A 19,870-nucleotide genomic window follows, 5' to 3' on the forward strand; every position below is an offset into this window, starting at 1 on the left:
CTGGAGAGTTATCATCAAGAGAGCAGTGGTGCTGCCAGGACCTTTCAGCCAAGCTGCTTTGCAAAAGCCACTCGGGACAGGCGGATCCTCAGGAGGATACCAAGGCTGAAAGGAACTGCTGAGATGCTGATGGATGGTCAGCAAAAGGCAGAAAGCATGGGCTAAGCAGGAGAAGCTGGAAAAGCTCCCTGATTGTCTCCTTGTCTCCCATCCCTTCCAAACCTGCCCTGTCCTCCGTGAAGAAGGCTGGGGCTCTGGGTCCTTTCCGGAAGCAAAGGGGCCATTGGCAAATCTCTGTCTTGAGTGTTGCCAGCCAGGCCCTCAGGGCGTGGTGAGTCCTCCTAGACGGTTCCCTAGGAGAGGGACTTGCTGAAGATCTTCACTCTGGTGGGGCCTTTCCTCTCCAGCAGGGATTCTGCCAGCATTCACCAGGAGCCTCCTGCAGGCTCTGTTTGTACAGAGAAAGGCGTAAAGGACACCCACCTCCCCCTCTTCATCTCCCCAGCAGCCAGTCACGCTCTCCTTCCAGGGCAGGAACCGAGCATAACCCCTCTCGAGAGCGCAGCTCCTGGCTTTTCCCTTGGTGTCACTGAAAGAGAGCGTGGGCCACGGAGCACCTGGCGTGCTTAATGCACAGCGTGCAGGCAGTGACTCTCTCTGCTTCCATTCGGCGTCGTTTTTCCTGCAGTCTGGCCTCTGCCCCCCCCCAGGACTTGCCCTTCTCGTCGTGCCCCAGGTGACCCGTGCTCCCAAACCAAAAGCCAAGTCCCGCTAGCCTCCTCTTGAAGAAAGAGTCACTGATGGGAGTGTTTTCAAACTTCTGCCTTGCAGGAGACAGGAAACCTCTCTGAGATAGAAGTGCTGGAAGAAACCGCGCTTCAAACCCTGTGCTTACAAGTCCTCGACTCTCTGGACGTCTCAGTGAGCGGCATGGCGAGAGTAAGTCATCGCACCACCTGGTGCTACTTCTTGCCTCGAGGACGTTTCTTCCTAGCCCTCCCCGTCTCCGCTCACAAGCTCTTCAGAGCATGAGGCTGCCAGAGTGGCATGTCACAGGAGAGGGGAAACCAAGCCTTGCGAGTTACAGCCCAAGAGACGGGCTCAAGTAGGGATTAGGGCAGCGGACGAGAATGAGAAGAGGTAGAAGAGAAAGGGCGGGCGAAACATCACGCAATGTATTGGAGAAGGCTAACGGTGGAGGGGCTGGGTGGTAGCCGCAGGAGACGACTGCTAGCAAAACAGCTGGACGGAACGACATGCTGAACTGCCGTCTTCTTCTCTGCAGCTCCTATGGCCAAGGCTCCTCCAGTATGTAGTGCCAGCTCAGTACACTGGCACTCTGATCCCACTCTCCCGATGCCTCCGGGCGCTCCTGGAGAGGCAGGAGAGAGCAGAGGAGCAGAAGGAAGAACCCAACTACCTGGGCTACCAAGAACACGGTACAAAGCAGAAACCCTTCCAATGCAGTCTGTCCTGCTCTGTCAGGTGGACAGGTTGAGCCTGCGCGTCTCTCTGTGCCCTGGCACACCCAAGCGGGAGGCGGGAGGCGAGGAAGAGTGAAGAGCGCAGCCTTGCCCTTTTGCTAGGGGGCAGGGAGCCCTGCCCTGTATTTCCTCTGTGCCCCGGAGGAAATGCCTTGCTCTTCATTCCTCAGCGTTCTCCCTGTAAAACGGAGGACTCCTTCCTGGCGCTGCTGGGGACTTACCTTCCTTTCAGTCCGTTAATCACGGGGATACCCTGAGATGGGAAGAGCTGAGGGAAGGCAAATTATCAGCACATGATCAGCCCCCCCTTGCCCGGGGTGGACGGGTGAAGGTCATGTGTGGGACTTGGCCCGCTGAAACAGAGCATTTTGCTTTACTTTCCAGCCACAATGCCAACTCCCCAGGCTCTGCTGCTACGCCTCCTGGTGAGTAGTTGGGGACCCCGTGGAGCAGAGTTTTTCTGAGCCAGGGCAGGGGCAGAGCTCAGGATGGAGACTGCTTTCAAGGCAGGTGCCCGCAGCCCCCACGGAGGAACAAGCCTGCCGGAGGGCGTCTTGCCCTCCAGGGAGCACCTGGGGAGTCCCAGCGTGAATCTCTCGAGTAGCAAGGATGCTGCCTTCCTCAGGGGGGCAGTGCAAAAAGAGAAGCAACTCTGCTGTGTGCTGCCTGCCACGGCACGAGCGGAGCCCGCCTTCTTTCTCAGACAAACTGCTGTTCCTCTGGCAGGCTGGAGCTCTAATTCCCTCTGCTTCCCTCGTCTAGTTATTATGGAGGAGGTGGCCGTGGAGTTGCTGCCCTGCAGCTGCTGCAGGCCCTTCGCAGGCAGATTCACAGAGCGGTAGGCATTCCCTGGATGGTGCAGATCCCTTCCCTGCTGCAGTACCTGGAAGGTAAAGTGTCCGCTGGGAAGGGATGGCTGTGAAGAAGCCAGGAGGGGAAGGGAAAGGCAGCTCCCCAGGGTGACTGAGGAGAACAGAGACCTTGAGTGTCTTCAAGCCTTCTTGTTTGGCCTGCCTTCCAGTGCCAGGGAGCTGGAACTGGCAGCTGAGGGAAGGAGTGCCCCTGAGATCGGCTGACCCCTGGCTGGGCTTTAGCCTCGCTGGTTGCGTCCCAAAGGCAGGCTCTGGCAGCATCCGCCCATCCTTGCTTGGCTAGTGTTTGGGAGGGATCACGTTCCCCCGCCTGGAGCTTTTGTGACACTGCCCTCTCTTGGCAAGTTCACAGTCTCCAGTGGAGTCCACCTTGGCGGCAGAAGCAGCAGCAGCAGTTCTTTCAAACCATAAACGCAGGCTGGTTTGGGAAGGCCCCTTCCAAAACTCCTCTCGCAGTAGCTTGATAGCACGGCCTAAAAGGCCGTCATTTTACAGATACCATTGGGTCGTTCTGCAGAAAGTGTGCCTTGCGTGTAGTGCATGCAGTCGTGCTGTGTTCTGAACTGTTGTGGCAGCTGCTGTGAAGCAGCGGGCACGGCAAGTGGTCAGTATTGTCTAGGTTTGATGCAGTGGCCTTGGAAGAAAAGGCAGTGGGACATGCCCTACGCCTTTGGGTTCACACAGAAGGGGCATAGGGTGTCTTCTAGCTCTGACATAGTAGGGACGCTCTGGTAGCTGGGAGCCTGGGCCTCTGGGGAGTTTTGCTTGCAAAGGCGACACTGGGACTCTTCTCTTGGGCTCACTCAAATCCAGTTGACCTGTTGCTGCGTCCTCTTGCTTTGCAGGCAAAGATGAGAGCTCCCTGGACTATGCAGAATGGGAGTGCCTTCTGCTGAAGGTACAGCGTTATTCTGTGACCTCTTAAGGAAAGAGGAAATATCTTGTTGACTTTCTGGCCTACCTGAGTGGGGCCCGGAGATTGACACGAGATAAGCAGAAAGGGGGGGCATCTGGAGGGTGTCAGGCAAGGAGGGAAATCACCCCCCCCCCCCCCCCGCAAGTCTTCTGAGTTTTCCCTCAAGTTCCAAGCTGATCTTTGGTTCTCAGAGATCAGGAAGAGAGATGAGGGGGAGGCGTAGCTGTGAGGTTTCGGGCATGCCTGTGCTCTCCCCGGACTTGGGCCTGTTGTCCTGACAGGGCCACTGCCTCTTTGCCTATAGTTTCCTGAGAGCCAGGGGAATCTTGGGGGCCGTGTTGCAAGAGGAGCACGGGGCACAATAAAGGGGGTGGGCAGGGAAGATGGATTATCCGCAGTGCTAGCTGTCCCCAGAGAACTTCTTGTCAGCTTGGAATGTGCAAAAGGCCTTGACAACACCTGAGGCACATTTGCTTCCCTTTTGGTTTTCTCCATAGCTCCTGAGAACCTCTCTGGAGTCAATAGGGAATGAGGCCTGGATCAGCCTTGAGTTAACTCAGCAGCTGGCCAAGTATCCCCGTCTTTCCAAGGAGAAGGTTGGTTCTCTGCTAGGCCTTTGTCTCTACTTCTCGGCTCTGCGAGGTGTGGTGGCAGAGCCACAGGCTGCTCCTCTCACTGGCCTATGACCGAAGACGTGCTCTTTTCAGTACAGTCTCTTGTCACCGCTTCCGACTCTCTGCCCTCCAGAACAGCTTTATTATTATTTCTTGGAGGTTCTCCAAATAGAGCTGGGGTCACTGGAGTGGGCTACAGAACGGGCTGTTTCTGTAACGTGGATGCTTGACTGTCTCTGGGCCCTTGAGGTGGAGTGGTACCCGAGTGCCCCGCTTCTCCAGCAATGACAGGGCTGCTGGCCTCTTCTCTTGCAGAGCTTCCTGTATAAGGCTGTGGGAACAGCACTGGCAGCCTCTCAGAATGTCAGCTATGTGCGAGAGCAGATGCAGAGCTATTTGGAAGGGATCAATTGGTCGGAACCTTCTGAGAGAGAGGTGGGCGTTCTCTTCCTCTCGCGGCTTTCTGCAGTCTTGCCCGGGGAGCTTGGGCCTCCTTGCCGGACTTGGCAGCCTGGTGGGCCTTGACTTGGGGCTTGCCTCAGGCAATCATCTCCTCTGCTTGGCCACTGCAGCTGGCAAGGGATGAACGGGTGGGATGGCAACTGACGCGCGCTTTTCCCTGTGTTGCAGGGACCGCTCTCTGTGCTAGCGTGTTGTGCTGAGAGCCACCTGGATCTTGCCTTGAGAGCAGTGCAAGAGTTTGATGTGGCTGGGCAGAAAAGGACATTTTCTAGGGCGCTCACCTTCCGGGAGGTAAGGGCAGTCGGTTTTCCAGCTTGTCTTGGCTCTGTTTGCTGGGCTAAGACCTGCCGGAAGCCTGCACCCTGGAGTTCTGGTGCTTCAGGCACCTTGAGGAAGGAGCGCGTGTACCGAGCCCTGGCTGCAAGCTCCCCAGCGGTGGCAGCAACAGCCAGTGGCTGCTGCCACGTGGCTGGCAAATGGGAATGAGGACGGGTCAATGGGCAGCGCTCAGACTCGCGGCGATGTCAATGAAGGAGGTTGTGCACTGGAGCCCTCCTCTGCCAAAGAGCTCCAGCTGGCGTGAGGGAGACCAGCTCTCTTCCCCAGAGAGTTCAGGCAGGCTTTGAGGAATTCCCGTGGGAAACGCTGGGGGAAGTGTGGGTGGCCGTGACAAGCTCATCCTGGTTTGGAGGCAGTTTCTCAACGAGAAGCAAATGGGAAGGCTGAGGTAAAACAAGGAGCTTGGACTGCTTCCTCATGGCCGTTCCAATTGTCCAGGAGCAGCAAAAGGAGAAAAGAGGCAAGGCGTGTGCTGCGGTCATGCTGGCTTTCAGCCGGATAGCTCTGCATGCTCCCAAAAGGCTGCTTTGTTCCCGAGTCGAGACGGTCATCGTGGAGAACATCCTGTGCCAGTACCAAAGCAGCTCTCAGGTAGCAGCTCACAGTGCTCATTGTAAGGGAGCTCCGTCTTTTGGGGAGGAAGGTGGGGAGAGCGCCTTCCTGCTTTCCGGGAGGCCGCTTGCTCCCAGGACCCGAGGGGAGAGCTCCTCCCTCTGAAATGGAACCCGAACTAAGGTCCTGTAGGCTTCTGGAGGATGCCGCTTCTTCCCTGTGCAGCATTTTTGGGACAGCTTTGGCCCCGGGTTAATCCTCCTTTGGCCTTCACGTTAATCTTTGGTCCTTTGAGCAGCTCCTCATCTTTGTTGCCTTCTTTTTCTCTCCTCGTCCTCAGGACTCAGAGCTCAAGCTGGCCCTCATCCAGAGCGTCACAGAGGTCAGCTCGGCCATTCAAGGGGTCAGCAACGAGGAGAACTTTCATTTCTCTTCCAAAAGGGTGCTGCTGGAGCTTCTGCTGGTGAGTGACACGGCGCGAGGGAGACTGTCCCGCCAAAGAGCTGCTGTTTGCGCAACGAGATGGCTTTCCTCAGAGAGGCACTATTCTCTGTTGGCTGTGAAAGAGCATGGGCAAAGTTGGGCGCTTCCTAAGCCTAGTGCCCAGCGTGCTGGGACCCTTCTGTGCTGCCACCTTGTGGGCAGTCCCCGGCAAGAGCAATGGCCCTGTTCTCTCTGGAGCTGCAAAGTGGTCCTTTAGGAGAGAGTTGGGGGAGCTGTCTGCGTGAAGCTCTGTCTGTGCTTGTCGCAAGTGTGGAAGAAGAGGCTGTTTGTCTTGCAGAGGGAGGGCCCTCTTCTTTCCTACCCGCTGACCGCTATGTCCTTGTCTCTCTGTGAACTGCAGGACTTGGTGAAGCAGGAGCCCGTGGGTTCTGTGCCTTCTCCTGTTTGTTGCAAGGCGATTCTTGCGCTTGAGCATTTGAGGTAGGGCCCTTCCTCCTGTGTGTTGGGTGTTCCTCTGCGTGCTGCAGGGGAGGGGCCTGAAGTTTCTTGGTTGACCTGAGTGTGGGGTCAGGAGCTGCCACAGGAGCGAGTGGTTCAGATGTGGCAGGCAGGCAGGCTGGCTGGCTGAGGGAAGGGAGCTCCCAGCTCTCCGCTCCCTGGGAGGCTGATGTTTTCCTGCCGCCTGCGAGTGAGGCAAGAATGCATGGGAGCTGGTGGAAGCGCTCCCTCTCAAGGGGCCGCAGCGTCGGGCTTTGGGGCTGCAGCTTCAGCGGAACGCTAGCTGCCTTTGGCCCCCCTCTGGCAAGCAGTGGAAGGTCTCCTTTCTGAATTGTCTTCCTTTTGGCTTCTGCCAGCAAGATCAAGCCATCTCTGACCCAGGAGGAAAACTGTCATCTCCTTCACGCGTGCTTCCAAAGCCTATTTCCCCTGCCTCCTCTTGAGCGGACCAGAGAGGAAGGGGAGGCAGCAAAGGATACTCAGCACGGAGAGGTACCTGTCAGTCCCCGTCTGCTGCCCTGAGTCTTCAGCGCTGCCCTGAATTCGGACAGCCTCTCCGGCTGAGTTTGGAGGCCCCGCTGGGATTTCACCTGTCACTCCTTCCCTCCTGCTTTCAGTCTCTCTACAGACAATCCCTGGGAGCTCTCGGTCAGCTCGTGGCAAGTCTTGAGGAAGGCCTCACCTCATCCTGGCTCAAGGAAACCTTCCACGTGAGTAGTAAAGAGCCGAAAGGGAAACTCTGCTCTCTGGCCAGGAGGCGTGCCACAGATGGAGGGCCTCCTGCTTGAGGGGGTCATGAGAGGAAGGGAGATTTCTGAGAACAGGGTGCAACCCATGCAAGTCCTCCTGGGAGGTAAAGCAAGCTAGGTCCCACGGTGGCTGTAGGAGTCGTGCTGCTTGTTGTCAGGGCGCTTTGCAATGGCAGCTGCTGCCTGATGGGAGCAAGATGGCCCTGGCGGACAGATGCAAGGGCACTCCCAATCTTTGCTGATGAGTGAATGCTGGCTGCAAGCGGATGCAATAATAGAGCAAGTCTTCAGCGGCTGGACGCCTCACACTGGGGATGAATTCCCACGGAGGCCAACGTATCCTTCAGGTGGTTCCTTGGGGAAGCTGCCAGAAACGGCAGGAGATTGCAAAGGCCTCTGTGCGTGTGTTTGAAAGATACCTAGTCTGATGTAGCTGTGGTCTTCCAACAGCTCCTGGAGGCCTGGCTCCATTCGGAGAAAGAATGGGAGAGAGAGAGGGCCCTGCAGGTCTGCACTCAGCTCACAAAGGCTTATGCTGAGAGATCTGTGGACGCTGTGAGTATTGCCCCCTCTTCCCAGAACCCTCTGGAAGCTTCTGTGGGTGCGGCCGGAGTCTCTAGGGGAGACTTGGCAAGTCTCGAGGGCAGACTTGGCAAGGCAGGTCTTCTCTGCAGTTCTGCCCTAGCCTCAGCGCCCATCTGCCACAAACACGGCATTCCTCCTCACCCCCTCCCGCTTCCCCGGCACGGAGTTTTGCTCGAGGCTGCGCTCGGGGTTGGTAATCTCCCAGGAGGATGGAGCTGAGCTTCTAGTGCTCCGGATGCCCAGCTCGGGGCCAGCAGTCAGCGCCAGAAGCAGAAGGTTGAAGGGCCGCTCCTGCAGCCTGGGCACTTTTGTCTTCCTTTGATTTCTACTAGGGAGAAAGCACTTGTGCGCAGCTTGGCTCCCTGATTGCAGTGCTGGGGCCTCTCAGCTGTGACTCCCTGGTCACATCCCGCCAGTGGGCAGTCGACTGCGTCAGCTGCCTTCTCTCTACACAAGGTGAGAAGAACAGTCATTCCCTGCCCTGTTCCTTCGGGCTGCTCTTCTCGCTCTTCCCTGTCTAGCAGCGGAGGCGACGTGCAGGGACGGCGCTCCATGGCCACAAGAGAGGACTAGCAGCAGACAGCAGACTGCCCTAGTTTCTTGCATGCAGACCTTGGTAGTTTTTCTCCTCTTGGCTGTCCGACAAGGGAGGCCTGGGGAAGCTCTTTGGGGAACACCGCGCCAGGGGCCTTCCCAGTTCCTGTGGGCAACGAGGGCCCTTCCACACTTGGGTCTACGGAAGGAAATAAGGAACAGAAGCAGCACTTTCTGGCTCTACAAGCAGCGATCCCAGCTGAGCAATTGCTTAGAAGGGAGCTAGGCTCCTGGGCTTCTCTGGTGAGCTTTGGTCAGCATCACCTGCCCACACTGCGCAAGCTGTGGAGAATTTCCTGCCTCTCAGAGACCAGAGTGCCCTGTGCTAGAAGATGGGCTGGAGATGCTGGGAACAGCAAGGCCTCTAGCTGAGGACAGCAGGCACACTCGGGAAAGTGCTGTCGGAAAGGCAGGGTGTTTGTCCTCACTGGCACACACCCGAATCCCATGGCCCCGCTCGTGAAGTGCTGCTGCCAGAGTTCAGAAGGGCCCTGCACGTCACCCGCGGACTTCGCTGCCGCCAGTTGGGTGTTCCTTGATCAATGTCTCTCGACTGGAGGCTCAGTTCCAGAACATGTGCCTATCCTTTCCCCCTGTGTTTCTTTCAGGCGAGGCCATGCACATGAAGAAAGAGGAGGTGAAGCACTTCCGTGAGGAGCTAAGTGCCACGGATGTGGATTCTCTGCTGAAGACTTCTTCCCAAATCGCCAAGGTTACTGACTCCAAAGACAGGGCTGCGGCTACCTGCTGACTAAGCTCCACTCCACTCCAGTCTCCTCTGGACTTCCAAGCTCTCTCTCCAGTTTCAGGGTGGCCTCTGGCAGCGGGGCCTCTCTTGTTCTGAAGCGTAGCAGTCTCTGGTTTTGCCACTGGGGAAGGCTTTCTGTCACTCTCTGTGTGCCTCTGTGTGTGCATGCACGGGTGTGGGCGTGTTTCGTTGTCATCCGTCCCCACTCAAACGCTGTGGACAAAGGGAGTCAAAGTGAAGCAGGTGAAGCAGGGAAGCTCCTCAGCCTGAGGGATTTCTCTTTATTTTAACATGTTTTTGCTTGCAAGTCTTGTTAGGCAAGCCCGATGTCTCACATGATGTACCCTGGAGGGAAATCAGCATGCTCAACGTCTTCATGAACTCTTCCATACAGCTTCTGCCTTCCGTGTTCTGTTGGAGCTCTTTGCAAGAACATACGTTGTGCATGCAAGCAAACAACCTAACGCAAGAGCCTTCCAAATCTATGGGCTGCCTAACTCCAAAGAAGCAGCTGCTTGCAGCCTTCCCAGTTAGCTAGCAGCCTACCTGAGGAGCTGCTCAAGTTCTCTTGCCCTTGCTTTGCAAGAGCGCAAGCAGACTTCTGAGGGTGTTTCTCCGCGTTCTGCCTTCTCTCCTGCAGGTTGTATGCCAAGCCTTTCCCTCGGAGCAGGTGAGAGACTTTCTGAAGGCTGTCCTGGGCAGCATGCTGTCCTTCAGCCCCACTTGTGCCAGGGCAGCAGGACACTGGATGCTCATCTTTCTGGAGCAACGTGGAAGAGAAATACTCCCGGAGGTAGAACACCCTCTGCTCATCTTTGCCCTTTGGACTCGGGCAGTGGGCTGCTGCGCTGCACCTTGCGGAGCTGGTGTGGGCTGCAGAAAGGCAGCGTGCGTGCAGAGCCGAGAACGTCTTGCTGAAGTTGCCTAGCTGAAGTCCTGGCAACCTAACCCACGAGCTACTCTCAGTCTGATTCCAGCGATCCAAACGCTTCTAGTGCAAGGTCTCCAGCTGTTCCTGATACAGTCTCACGATGGAGAAAACCTGAAGGACACCCATTTCTTGTACCTCCTCCCCCTTCTCTGGTGTTCTGCTCTGCTCCCCGCTGCCCCTCTGCGACCCTCTTGCAGAGGGTCGCTGGTGTCTCAGGGTCACCTGTGGGGAGGAGAGGGTGCAGATGATGGGGGGGGGTCCCCCTCTTCAGCCCTGGCTCTGCTTGGGTTTTGGGATACGATGGCTAACGCAGTCTGCTTCCTTGGTCTTTCTTCACTGGTCCGCAGTTCCAGGGCCTCTCTGAGTTTGCCCTTTGTGTCTCTGGTTCTCTGTGCTCTGCCGGACCCTGTTTGTGTGTTACCCACAAGGCTGCCTGCCCACAAGGTTGCCTTACTTTCCTGAGAAGGTGTTGCCCAGTGGTGATGCGTGTGTCTAGTTGTGGGGGCTCAGCTCTCGTCCTGCCCCTGTTCTTGCCTTGTTCCATCCAGGTGCCAGAAGTCCTGTCAGTCATTTACGACCATCTGCCAGCTTGCCAGCAGGACTACCTCAAAGAGTTTCTCTTGCATGCCGTCTCTGTCCTGGCCTGCTATCACCCAGAGGCAGTGACCAACAGCCTCCTGCAGAGACGCCTGCCAATGGACAGGTGGGTGCCGCTCCCCTCTCCTTCCACTGCAGGAACCCAGAGATGCCACAGCCTGGCTGCAGGAGATTCTGTTAAGAAGCAGGCTGCTTTTCTCCCTGAAAAGCGAGGCTGTTGCCAGATCCCGTGCTTGCAGATTTGCCTTGGCTGCTAAAGCTCCACGCTGGCCAGCGGTAGTGTTTTAGCTGCCTTGGAGGGGCTCTAGGTGCAAGAGCACAAGGGATCGAGCACAAGGGATCGAGCACAAGGGATCGAGCTCTTCCACTTGCAGTGATACAGTGGCGGTGTGGAGGACTCTAGGGAGAGGCCTCCCTGTGATTCAAGTGCTCCAGTTACTCATGCACAGGCTAGAGAGTGCAGAAGCCACCACCACCTGCGCTGAGCATGCGGTGACGAACAATGAGGCTGCCCTGGAACCTCTCACGGTACGTCAAGTGACAGGCACAGTTCTGCCCCCTCTTTGGCCAAGGATGCTGTTGAGTGCAAGCGAGGGGTAGGGCACCGTCTTGTTACACAGGCACCTGCAAAGCCACGTGGAGAAGCCTCCCCGTGTGCTTTGCTAAAGTCCGTCTCCTTGTTATCCCTGGGAGGAGCCACCAGAGCTTGCTGTTGCCCATCTGCAAGGTTGTGGCAGAAGCCAGAGATGCAGACTGGGAATTGCAGGCAGGAGGCAGGCGGGCAGGGCAAGTGGTGGGGAAAGCTCTTCTTTCCAGCCGCTTGTTGGTGATGGCATTTCTTCGTAGGTAACCTGTGCCATCTTTGAGCTGGTGTCCGCCCTGCAGACCTGGGAAACTGCATCACTCTTCCTTCCATGGTTATTTCTGCTGCTGCTGAAGCAGATCAGTGACACTCTGGGCAAGCAGATGCCTTCGTCCCCAGGAAGAGTCCCAGAGGAGCCGGTCTTTGTGGCACGTGCAGAAGACAGCTGTCCTTGCAGGTGATGAGCACAACGGGCAGAGATGGAGGGGGCTGGCTTTCGCTCGCATCACCAGGTCATGTTTGTTCTTGGCCCGGTGGGAACTCTTTGCTCTGCCCTCTTTCCTCGTTGCTGGGACAGATTGTTATGCTGGTTCTCACCTCCGTTCCTCTCCTGGAGAAACGTAGGCTGCTAGGTGCAAAGGCGGTGCCTACTTGGCACCATGGGCTTCTCTAGTGTGCCCTCCAGCCCGCATAGCCTGGACTTCAGAATGCCACTGCTTTCCCTCCCTGCTGATCAGCAAAGCCTGTGTTTGCCTCAAGCCTCTCTTTCACAAAGAACCTGCAAGGTGCTGAGAGTTGCTTCCCAGACACCCCCTTTTGTCTTGGCGACTGTTGCAAAGGTTAATCGCCCTCCCCATGGGAAAAATGGGGCTTTTGCCAGTAGGTGTCTATGTCTACCTCTAGCTCCTCGCTCTTGGCTCTCATCGGGCTTTTCTGCCCTTTCTTCAAAAGGCTGACAGGTGTCTTTTGTGCCCTAGCACGAGCTCAGTATTCTTCTGGAAAAGTCAGCTTGCGGGGAGCTAGCGTCAACAGAACCTTGTGTGGTACCGCCCAGGAAAAGCTGGGGTTGCAACGCAGCGGGTCTTTTATTGTAGTCTGATGGGAGCAGGAACATGTCTGCCTGCCCAGACATGACTTGAGACAGCTGCCTGGACTTCAGCTGAGACGAGCCAGGGGGCAGAATAACGGTTTCCATAGGGAGCCAGAAGCACGTTTCTCTGTGGCCAGACGAGGGCCAGAAAAGCTTTTCAAAGGCAGCTTGGGGTGCTGGCTCTTTGGTGAACCCTGAGAGCCTTTGCTCATGTGAACGGCAGAGAACAAAGTGCTTCTTGGCCTTGCCTGACTGGGTGTCCCTCGCAGGCTGGGCGGGGCCTCCTCTTCCACTACTGCTCTGTGCAAGGGGCCCACAAGCAGTCATGCAGCTACCGAACAGTCATTCTTGCCCGTTGCTTTCCATTTCCCCAAGCCGGGCCACCTCAGCGTGCATCTTTTGCATGCAGTGGTGTTCTGGTAAGGCACGTGATCCTCAGGGGTCAGCGCAAAGAGATGCTGACTCGCGTCTGCTGGTAATTCCTTCCAAATGATGATTAGGAGAAAGCTCAGGTTCTAGCATCAGAGAAGCCAAGGTTTCTGGTTTGTTTTTTTTCCCTCTATGTGTTCCGTGAGCTTGAGGGCATCAAAGCAGATGACCATGCCAGTTTCCTGTTAGCTTGGCACCCTTCCGGATTATGAAGCGTGCTTGCAGGGGGTACTTTGCTTCTCATTCTGTGGGGCTTAGACCAAGTTAAGAAGCACCTCAGAAAGTGGCTGAGCTTCTTTAGTTCTGATCATGACACAGTTTCAAGTGCCGTGACTCTGTTTTTTTTTTTTTTTTAATCAGGCTTTCCATCAAAGCACTAGATATGGTGCTCTGCAAGTGCCTTGCAGAAGAGAAATGGATGGGGATTCTGAGGAAGCAGAGAACCTGAGCTTTTCTTGAAAATTCCCAGACTTCCCATGACAGCATGTGCCTGCTGACTAGGTAAGAGCCTTCGGAAGGGCTTCTTTCCCTCTTGGGGGTGCCTGTCAGCCAGCAAGGGGCGGAATGGTAACCTCCCTGGCATGTCTGCCTGGGGAGGCTGTCCTGAGTTGCTGAGGAAGACCATCCGCCTCACAGCCCTTGACTCTCGGAAGTTCCTGGGCTCAGTGTCTCATTGTGTTGTGTATGCAACGCAATACACAGCTGGCACAATCCCAGGGGCTGCTGTGCACGCTGTCTTTGCATGGCTGGACTCTCCGTCAGCGAACCTGAGGAGCATGGCAACGTCCTTCTTTGCTGAGGTAAGCCAGAAGGTGGGCAAGCAAGGGTTGAGGGCAGTCGTCTTTGGAAAGTGCTGCCTGCGACATGTCTTTCTCCAGGATCCTAGCAGAAGGTGCCCCGGCAGTGCTGGGATGCCCAAAGATGGTTGTTCAGCTGCTGCGAGTGGTTGGGATGGGTGTGTTGGTGCCAATGGTCATGCTGCTCTTTTCCAGCTGATGAAGGACCCGCTGCTTCAGGAGAGGAAGCTGCTTCAGCCTGTCCTCCGATCCTTCCTGGACAGATGCCTGGACACCAGCTGCACTGTCCGCCAGATGGCAGGGAGAGGCCTGGGAAATCTGGCCAGTGGAGCACCTGAGGAGGTGAGCAGGAGATTGCTCCTTACTAAAGACAACCCCTGACCAGACAAGTCGTGGCAGAAAGCTGCACAAGGCTTAGAGAGACTGGACAGAGCAACAAAGAGGGAAATGCCAGTGTTTCTTGAGACCATGCTCCATTCTGGAACATCACTCTGGCTGCCAAAGTGTATTGTGAGGCTGTGTGTGTAGGCTGAGGCTACACTGTGCTCTGGAATGGTTTCTAGCAAATTCTGCTCTTGGGAGAAATGTGAGAGAAGAGATGTGAGGGGTATGAATGGTGAGAAGCCCTTGTGTGTCTTCTGCCTTTACAGCTGAGAAAGCATAAAGTGGCCATTGTGGAGGGGTTATTGAGAGCCATCAAGGACATCAGCTCTCCGCAGATCATGGGGGAGAGCTTGTCAGCCCTGGCAAAAGTGGTGGCAGAACTGCAACAGAAGGCACTTGGAGTCACCTTCAGAGACATCACCCTGTATGCCAGGACTTTCTTTGATGCTGTAAGTGAACAGCAGTAGGTTCTTCTTGTCCCAGCAGTCTTGGTAAGGTCATCTGAAAGGTATGATGGGGACAAGCAGAGATGAGGACTGTTTGGCTTCTGGGAAGATGGGTCGTTCATGGAAAAGGCTGAAGAGGAAGGGCTGATGTCTGCTCATCCCCATTTCCACACAAAGGAAGTCATCTTTGGATTCCCCTTGGAGAGTGGTGAAGAAAGTGTGGACACAAAGGGAGGGAGTCCCTTAGTGGGACTCCTTGGCAATCCAAGAGCTTCTAGGCTTTTGGTTCCGTGTCAGCTGCCCGTAACATTGTTGAGCACCTCAGAGACCAACAGCCCAACTGCCCGGTAACTCAGGAGGCAAGGCCATGAGAAGCTGAGCAAGGGACAAGGAAGGGATCGGCACACTGCCACAGTCCTCTCTTGTTTCCCAAGGGATATCCTTCAGATAAATGGTTTCTCCTGATCCGTGGGCCTTGGGGAAATTGAGAGGACCCATTGCTCAGGATGCTGGGCTCAGCTGGAAGCATGTGGCTGGTCAAGAGAAGTTTGTTTGGCAGTCCCATTTAGCAACCCCCACAATGGTTGGGGGCAATGTTTGATCCAAAGGATCACACAGTGCAATACAGCAGGCTCCAGGTTCGTCTGTTTAAAACATTGAAACCTAAAATATTTTCTTTATGATCTCGAACTGCAAAGCAAGTAGTTGACATATGCTTCTCACTCAGGAGCCATAAATTAAGCTGGGCAGTTTGGCACACTTGCTCTGTTCACACTAGTAGTTTTATCTCTTTGCTGTCTCGGTCACACACCCAGCTTCTCATTTTGTTGTGTTAGTATTGAAATTTGTACTCCTGTATCTGTTAAAAACTTCGCCAATTGTCGCTGAGGACCAACTGGAATCTAGATATATGGGCCATTATCACTTATCCACTGATAAGCTTCCACTTGCCCGAGAGGCAGGCCCAATTGCCTTCTGGGCATTACTTGTTTTTTGGCTTCATGCCCTACAATTCCTCCCTAAGGAGGAGGAAAGAGTTGTTCTCCCTTTCTGGGAGCTTTCACCAGGGCAGTGGAAATATGCTCCCTCCTTTCGCAGTTATTTCATTTCTAGAATGCTTCAATCAAACTCAAGATAATGCCAGTAGGCTGACCTTGAATTGTGGCTCAAGGAATGCCTAGTGCTAAAGCTTTCCTTCACAATTCATTTCTCCTTTCTCAAGATTCTGTTCGTGGGTCTTTAGGCTTATTTCCCTTTAACCTAGTCTGTGCCCTTTGGAGGTGTCTGAATCACGGGTCTCACCCTATGATCTTCTCCACAGGCCTTCAGGTTAGGTTTTTCAGCTGTTGGGTCATCCCAGCCCATTTCAGAGCTGTGGTTAACAATGCTGTGCATGAATTCTGCCCAGGTAGGGAGTTGCCTGCGTTATCACCTAGTCTTTCACTGTACTCTGTCTCTTTTTATCTCATCCCATTTTGCAACAAAATTGGATTTAAGAATTGCCAGGCCTCCTCTAATCAGTGGTTTTAACATTGCAAAATCTACTGTAGCAGATATTGGGATATCCGTGGGTTCTCCTTGGTGCATAACTTGTATGCGAGTGGCTTTTGTGACAGCTGTAGACAGCTCACTTATAAATTTAATGGAGATTATGGAGGGTTCACCTTGCTCCTTGGTGTCTATTCCTCCAGCCCAGTAAGCTATCTGACTGGTAATAGAATGGTGTATATCTGCCTGGTCTAAATTTAAGAAACTCCCAGACCCAATAGCCGTTTGCTTTGTCCTTACTCAGCATTATTCGGTCACCGCCACTTAGGCAGACTTACCATAGGTATTCAATTTCAATTTCACCAGGTTTCCTACCATATTTTTCTTGTAAATTTACCAATTGTAACAGATCCCAGGGAGTGATCCGTGTAGTATATCATGGGTTGTGGCTGTGTGGTCCCTCGGTTCTTTCAGTGTTAACAACTGCCCAAACCTCATATTCGGGTGGGCTGAAGGAAACAAAAGGTCATCTTCTCCTGGCTCGCTATCATCGGGATCACCCCAGATGTCTCCATCCCAGTCCTCAGGGTACACTATTAGTTTCCTAACCTGTACAATGTTGGCGCGAGGGGAGCCTGCATAAGCATCATCTTGACCTTTTCTCCTAATTTTTGTTTTTTCTCCTTTTCCTGCTGTAACTGTTTCTGCAGCTGTTCAATTTTCAAAGACAGTAGCAACCCGGTTGCTTTTCTACCTTCTATCTCTTTCCTAGAGGTCCTGCTCCTCTCTATTTCTATTCCTGCTCCTCTCTATTTCTATTCCTCCTTTCTTGATATGCAGCTTCTAAACAGGTACCTATCATCTTGCAGATAATTCCTTCCCTTTTCTATCTTTTATGTGGCCCCTAGTCACTTTCAGATATTCTTCAACAGCTTCCCAGTTACGCCAGTTGTCACGAGCCCATTCTTCTGAGAAGTTGGGACTTGGGTTCAATCCGTGCCTCTGTAAATAATTGGTGATACTACTTGCCATCCTGCTGACTATGCCAATTCGTTGCACATGAGTGAGGAATGATGCACTTCACTCTTAAGAGAGAAGCAGCAATATATTTATTGAGATAAGACAGTGATTTAACAAAAGTTCAATCATAAATAAGATAGATAGCGATTTAACAAGGGTCGATGGCAAGGTTCACTTGGTTATTTACTGCATGGAGGACAGAGTGAGGCAAAAGTATCAAGGAGACCCTCCTGTTGAGTCACAAGGTTCAGAATGGACCCCTTTGCTCTCTAAACTTCTCAGAGGCATCTAGGTGCGACTGGATCCTATCTTAGTCCCAGACTTGGTCAGTGGTTTATATCTAAGGATTATGCACACAATCAGTCAAAGAGGTAACTTAGCAAAGTTTGCAAAGTTTCAGCATGCTATTAGTCCCTTACTGAGGATCTGTCTTGGGTAAGGAATCTCTTGACCTTGAGGAGTAACCTTGAGAGGCATCCCTACTAAAGGGAAGATCCTGGCATGCAGCCCACTGCCATACAGGAGAGCTCAGCAGGCTCTGGGCTGCCTCTTATTTATGGGGTAAGATGATTGACTCATAGGCATATTTGCATACCAGCCGTATTTTGCTTTTGGTGCATGCTCAGTTAGCTCTTGGCTATTGTGCTGTTATCTGTTTCCCCAGATTCAGCTCTGAGTCAGATGCAGCCACCCCAATCAGATGCAGCCACCACGACCACTACTGGTAGTTTATTGCCTGAGCAGGGTTACGGATGAAAGGTCAGGTTGGGGGTGGGGGGAAGCACACCATCACTGCTGCCTTTAACTAGCCTTCCTTCAGAAAAGCCCCTTGCTTTTTATTTTAATTTTAATCAAATATCTTGTCTTGTATAAGAATAATACAGATCTGCTGGGTGATTCTCTCATTTTAATATGTGTGAGTGGTACATTCAGGAGATGTTATGAAATAATAAGTTTAATTAGATAACATTTGTCAGTTCCCTGAGAGTCCCTTAAGGACATTGCTGTGAACAGTGTAATCATCTCAGGGAGTCTTTTCTGTACAAGATAGATGCAGTGATCCAATTTTGTTTTTGTGGTACTGTATATTAATGATATTCCAAATGTCATACATTTAAATGAACTCCTGGAGCTAACAACCCGGAATGAACCCCACTTGCTTTTACTTATTGCTTTGATTGCCTTGAAAAATCTACCACTAACATATTTAACGTGTTCTCTTTTATTTTTATTGTATTTGTATTGGACCTGTGAAACTACCACCTAGTATTGGATAAATGTACAGAAACTACTTTCCATGTGATGTATACTGTATTCTAATGATATGGAATATAAGACCACAAGTTGTATACTGTCCAGTAATTCTGGATGGACAGAATAACATATCTGAAAAGATGTTGCTCTTCAGAGGCCCAGCTGCTTAATGCCTCCAAAATCCATCCCCCTTAAGGCTTCTTTCTCAAACTGAGCATCCAAAATTGAGGTGATCAAAATCACTTTTGAAACTCTTACAGATATCCCTTAAAGTGTATAAATTAGCTAGATTGAACTATATTTAGAAGTTTACAGTATTTATTTATTTGCATTAGTGTTGGGGAAGTTTACATGTGGGCAGAGAACTTTGCTGCTGCCCAGGAAAATGTTCCAAGAATTTGCAGATGTTCCTGTTTTGAATTTGAAGGAAAAGCAGGCTTTCTAGGTTTTTTTATAGAAAGGCAAAAGGTAAGAAGGCAGGAGGCAGGAGGAAGCAATTGTTGAGTACAGAGAAACAACAGAAAGATTGTAACCCCAAAGGACACAATGGCCTGTGAAACAATCAGCCATTGTCCCACAACACATGTGAGTATCACAGACTCAGACACTCACTCGAGTTGGAAGGGATGTCTGGCAACTCTTGGTCCAACCTCCTGCTCCAAGCAGGGCCACCTTCAAAGTTACACCAGGTGCCTCAGGGCCTCATGCTCTTTTGTCTACCCATAATAGGCTTCTACAAGACTCCTTTTGACTGTCTCTCATGAATTTAACAACTGGTAACTGAACTTAAGCTCTTACATCAAATATGGGAAATTTGTGACCAACCCTTGCATCTTAACGTATATTAACCCCATCTAAATAACAGGTGACATCCAAGTGCTGGCAATCAGCTCTCCACTTACCAGGGTATTGCTAACAGGTCTTTCAGATGCTCTTTTTTAGATCTGAATAAAAGAATTGGGCATCTATTGGCCAAAGGCAGTGAACCTGTTTCGTACATCATAAATGATTTCTTTAACAACTATATCAAAAGAATGTTTTGGCTCTTCTGCTGAGTTTTTGGTGATTTATATAAAGTGGAACAGCATAAGCAGGAAAGAGTAAAACGCCCTTACTAGAATAGCCTTGGTGTGCACAGCAGTCTAACTAAGTCAGACACAGAGCAGGTTACCTCCACAGATATACCTGAGATAGCTGTGAAATCACTGTCTCTGGTAGTGGTGCCTATGTAGTCCTTGCAAAATGGGGTTCAAAACAGACTGCTATTTACACAGTATTTTTGTTGCTGTTGTTTATATTTTAAACAAACATATTGACTTGTTTAAATATGGGCCTTAAAATCCCATGCTCATAGTACCTAGGACAGAACTATCTGTCTCCATTATTCCTTCCTGTGGGAGCTCTATGGCCTATAAGTTGACTACATTGTGGATATATCTCTGAATAGGAATACTAAGACCTCCATATGTCTGGTGAGGCCAGGCCCCGATATGTGATATCTGGTATTTCAGTGTGGATGCAGTTTGTATTGTTATATCAAGTATCACAAGGATTTCATAATTTTCAGTAATGGAGGACCTAACTAAATGAATGTGACTTGCTTTTCAAAGGTTAGGTTCCTTTTGACAAGACAGGGTGGAACTAACCCTCAGATAGTTGCTTAGAGCTTAGATAATCTATCTTCACTTCCTAGCTTTGTCACAGCCTTGTACAACTTTGAGCAAAACATTTGCTCTCTCCCAGAACTTGATTCCCATTTGTGAAAGGGAGAGTGTAATCTTGGTTTTCTTCCATCTGCTTTTTGCTGTTAGATGCAAATCCAGCCCAGTCAGACAGTACTCTGTGTGTGGACAGTATCTGAGCATGGTGGGGTTCCAAGCTCCAATACAGTTTCTAGCTTCCAAGCAACACAAGTCATGAGTTATTAAAAATGAAACTCTACTTTATTTCTGTAAACACACAGCACTTGCAACATAGCCTTGATGAATCTGAAA

At 52.2% G+C, this 19,870-nt stretch overlaps 1 protein-coding gene across 1 annotated transcript; it reads left to right on the forward strand.

Moving 5' to 3' along the window:
• Window positions 1-1,839: 1,839 nt before the first annotated feature.
• On the forward strand, window positions 1,840-11,429 carry LOC138066192 (maestro heat-like repeat-containing protein family member 2B). Its single transcript, XM_068933835.1, has 12 exons — window positions 1,840-1,909; window positions 5,580-5,702; window positions 6,084-6,163; window positions 6,538-6,673; window positions 6,799-6,891; window positions 7,381-7,485; window positions 7,848-7,971; window positions 8,718-8,821; window positions 9,498-9,650; window positions 10,337-10,491; window positions 10,835-10,913; window positions 11,232-11,429. Exons 1-12 carry the CDS (start codon window positions 1,874-1,876, stop codon window positions 11,427-11,429), a joined length of 1,386 nt encoding a protein of 461 aa, XP_068789936.1. The 5' UTR covers window positions 1,840-1,873.
• Window positions 11,430-19,870: the final 8,441 nt, after the last annotated feature.

This window comes from Struthio camelus, chromosome 1 (genome assembly GCF_040807025.1).
Source record: "Struthio camelus isolate bStrCam1 chromosome 1, bStrCam1.hap1, whole genome shotgun sequence".
Lineage (NCBI taxonomy): Eukaryota > Metazoa > Chordata > Aves > Struthioniformes > Struthionidae > Struthio > Struthio camelus.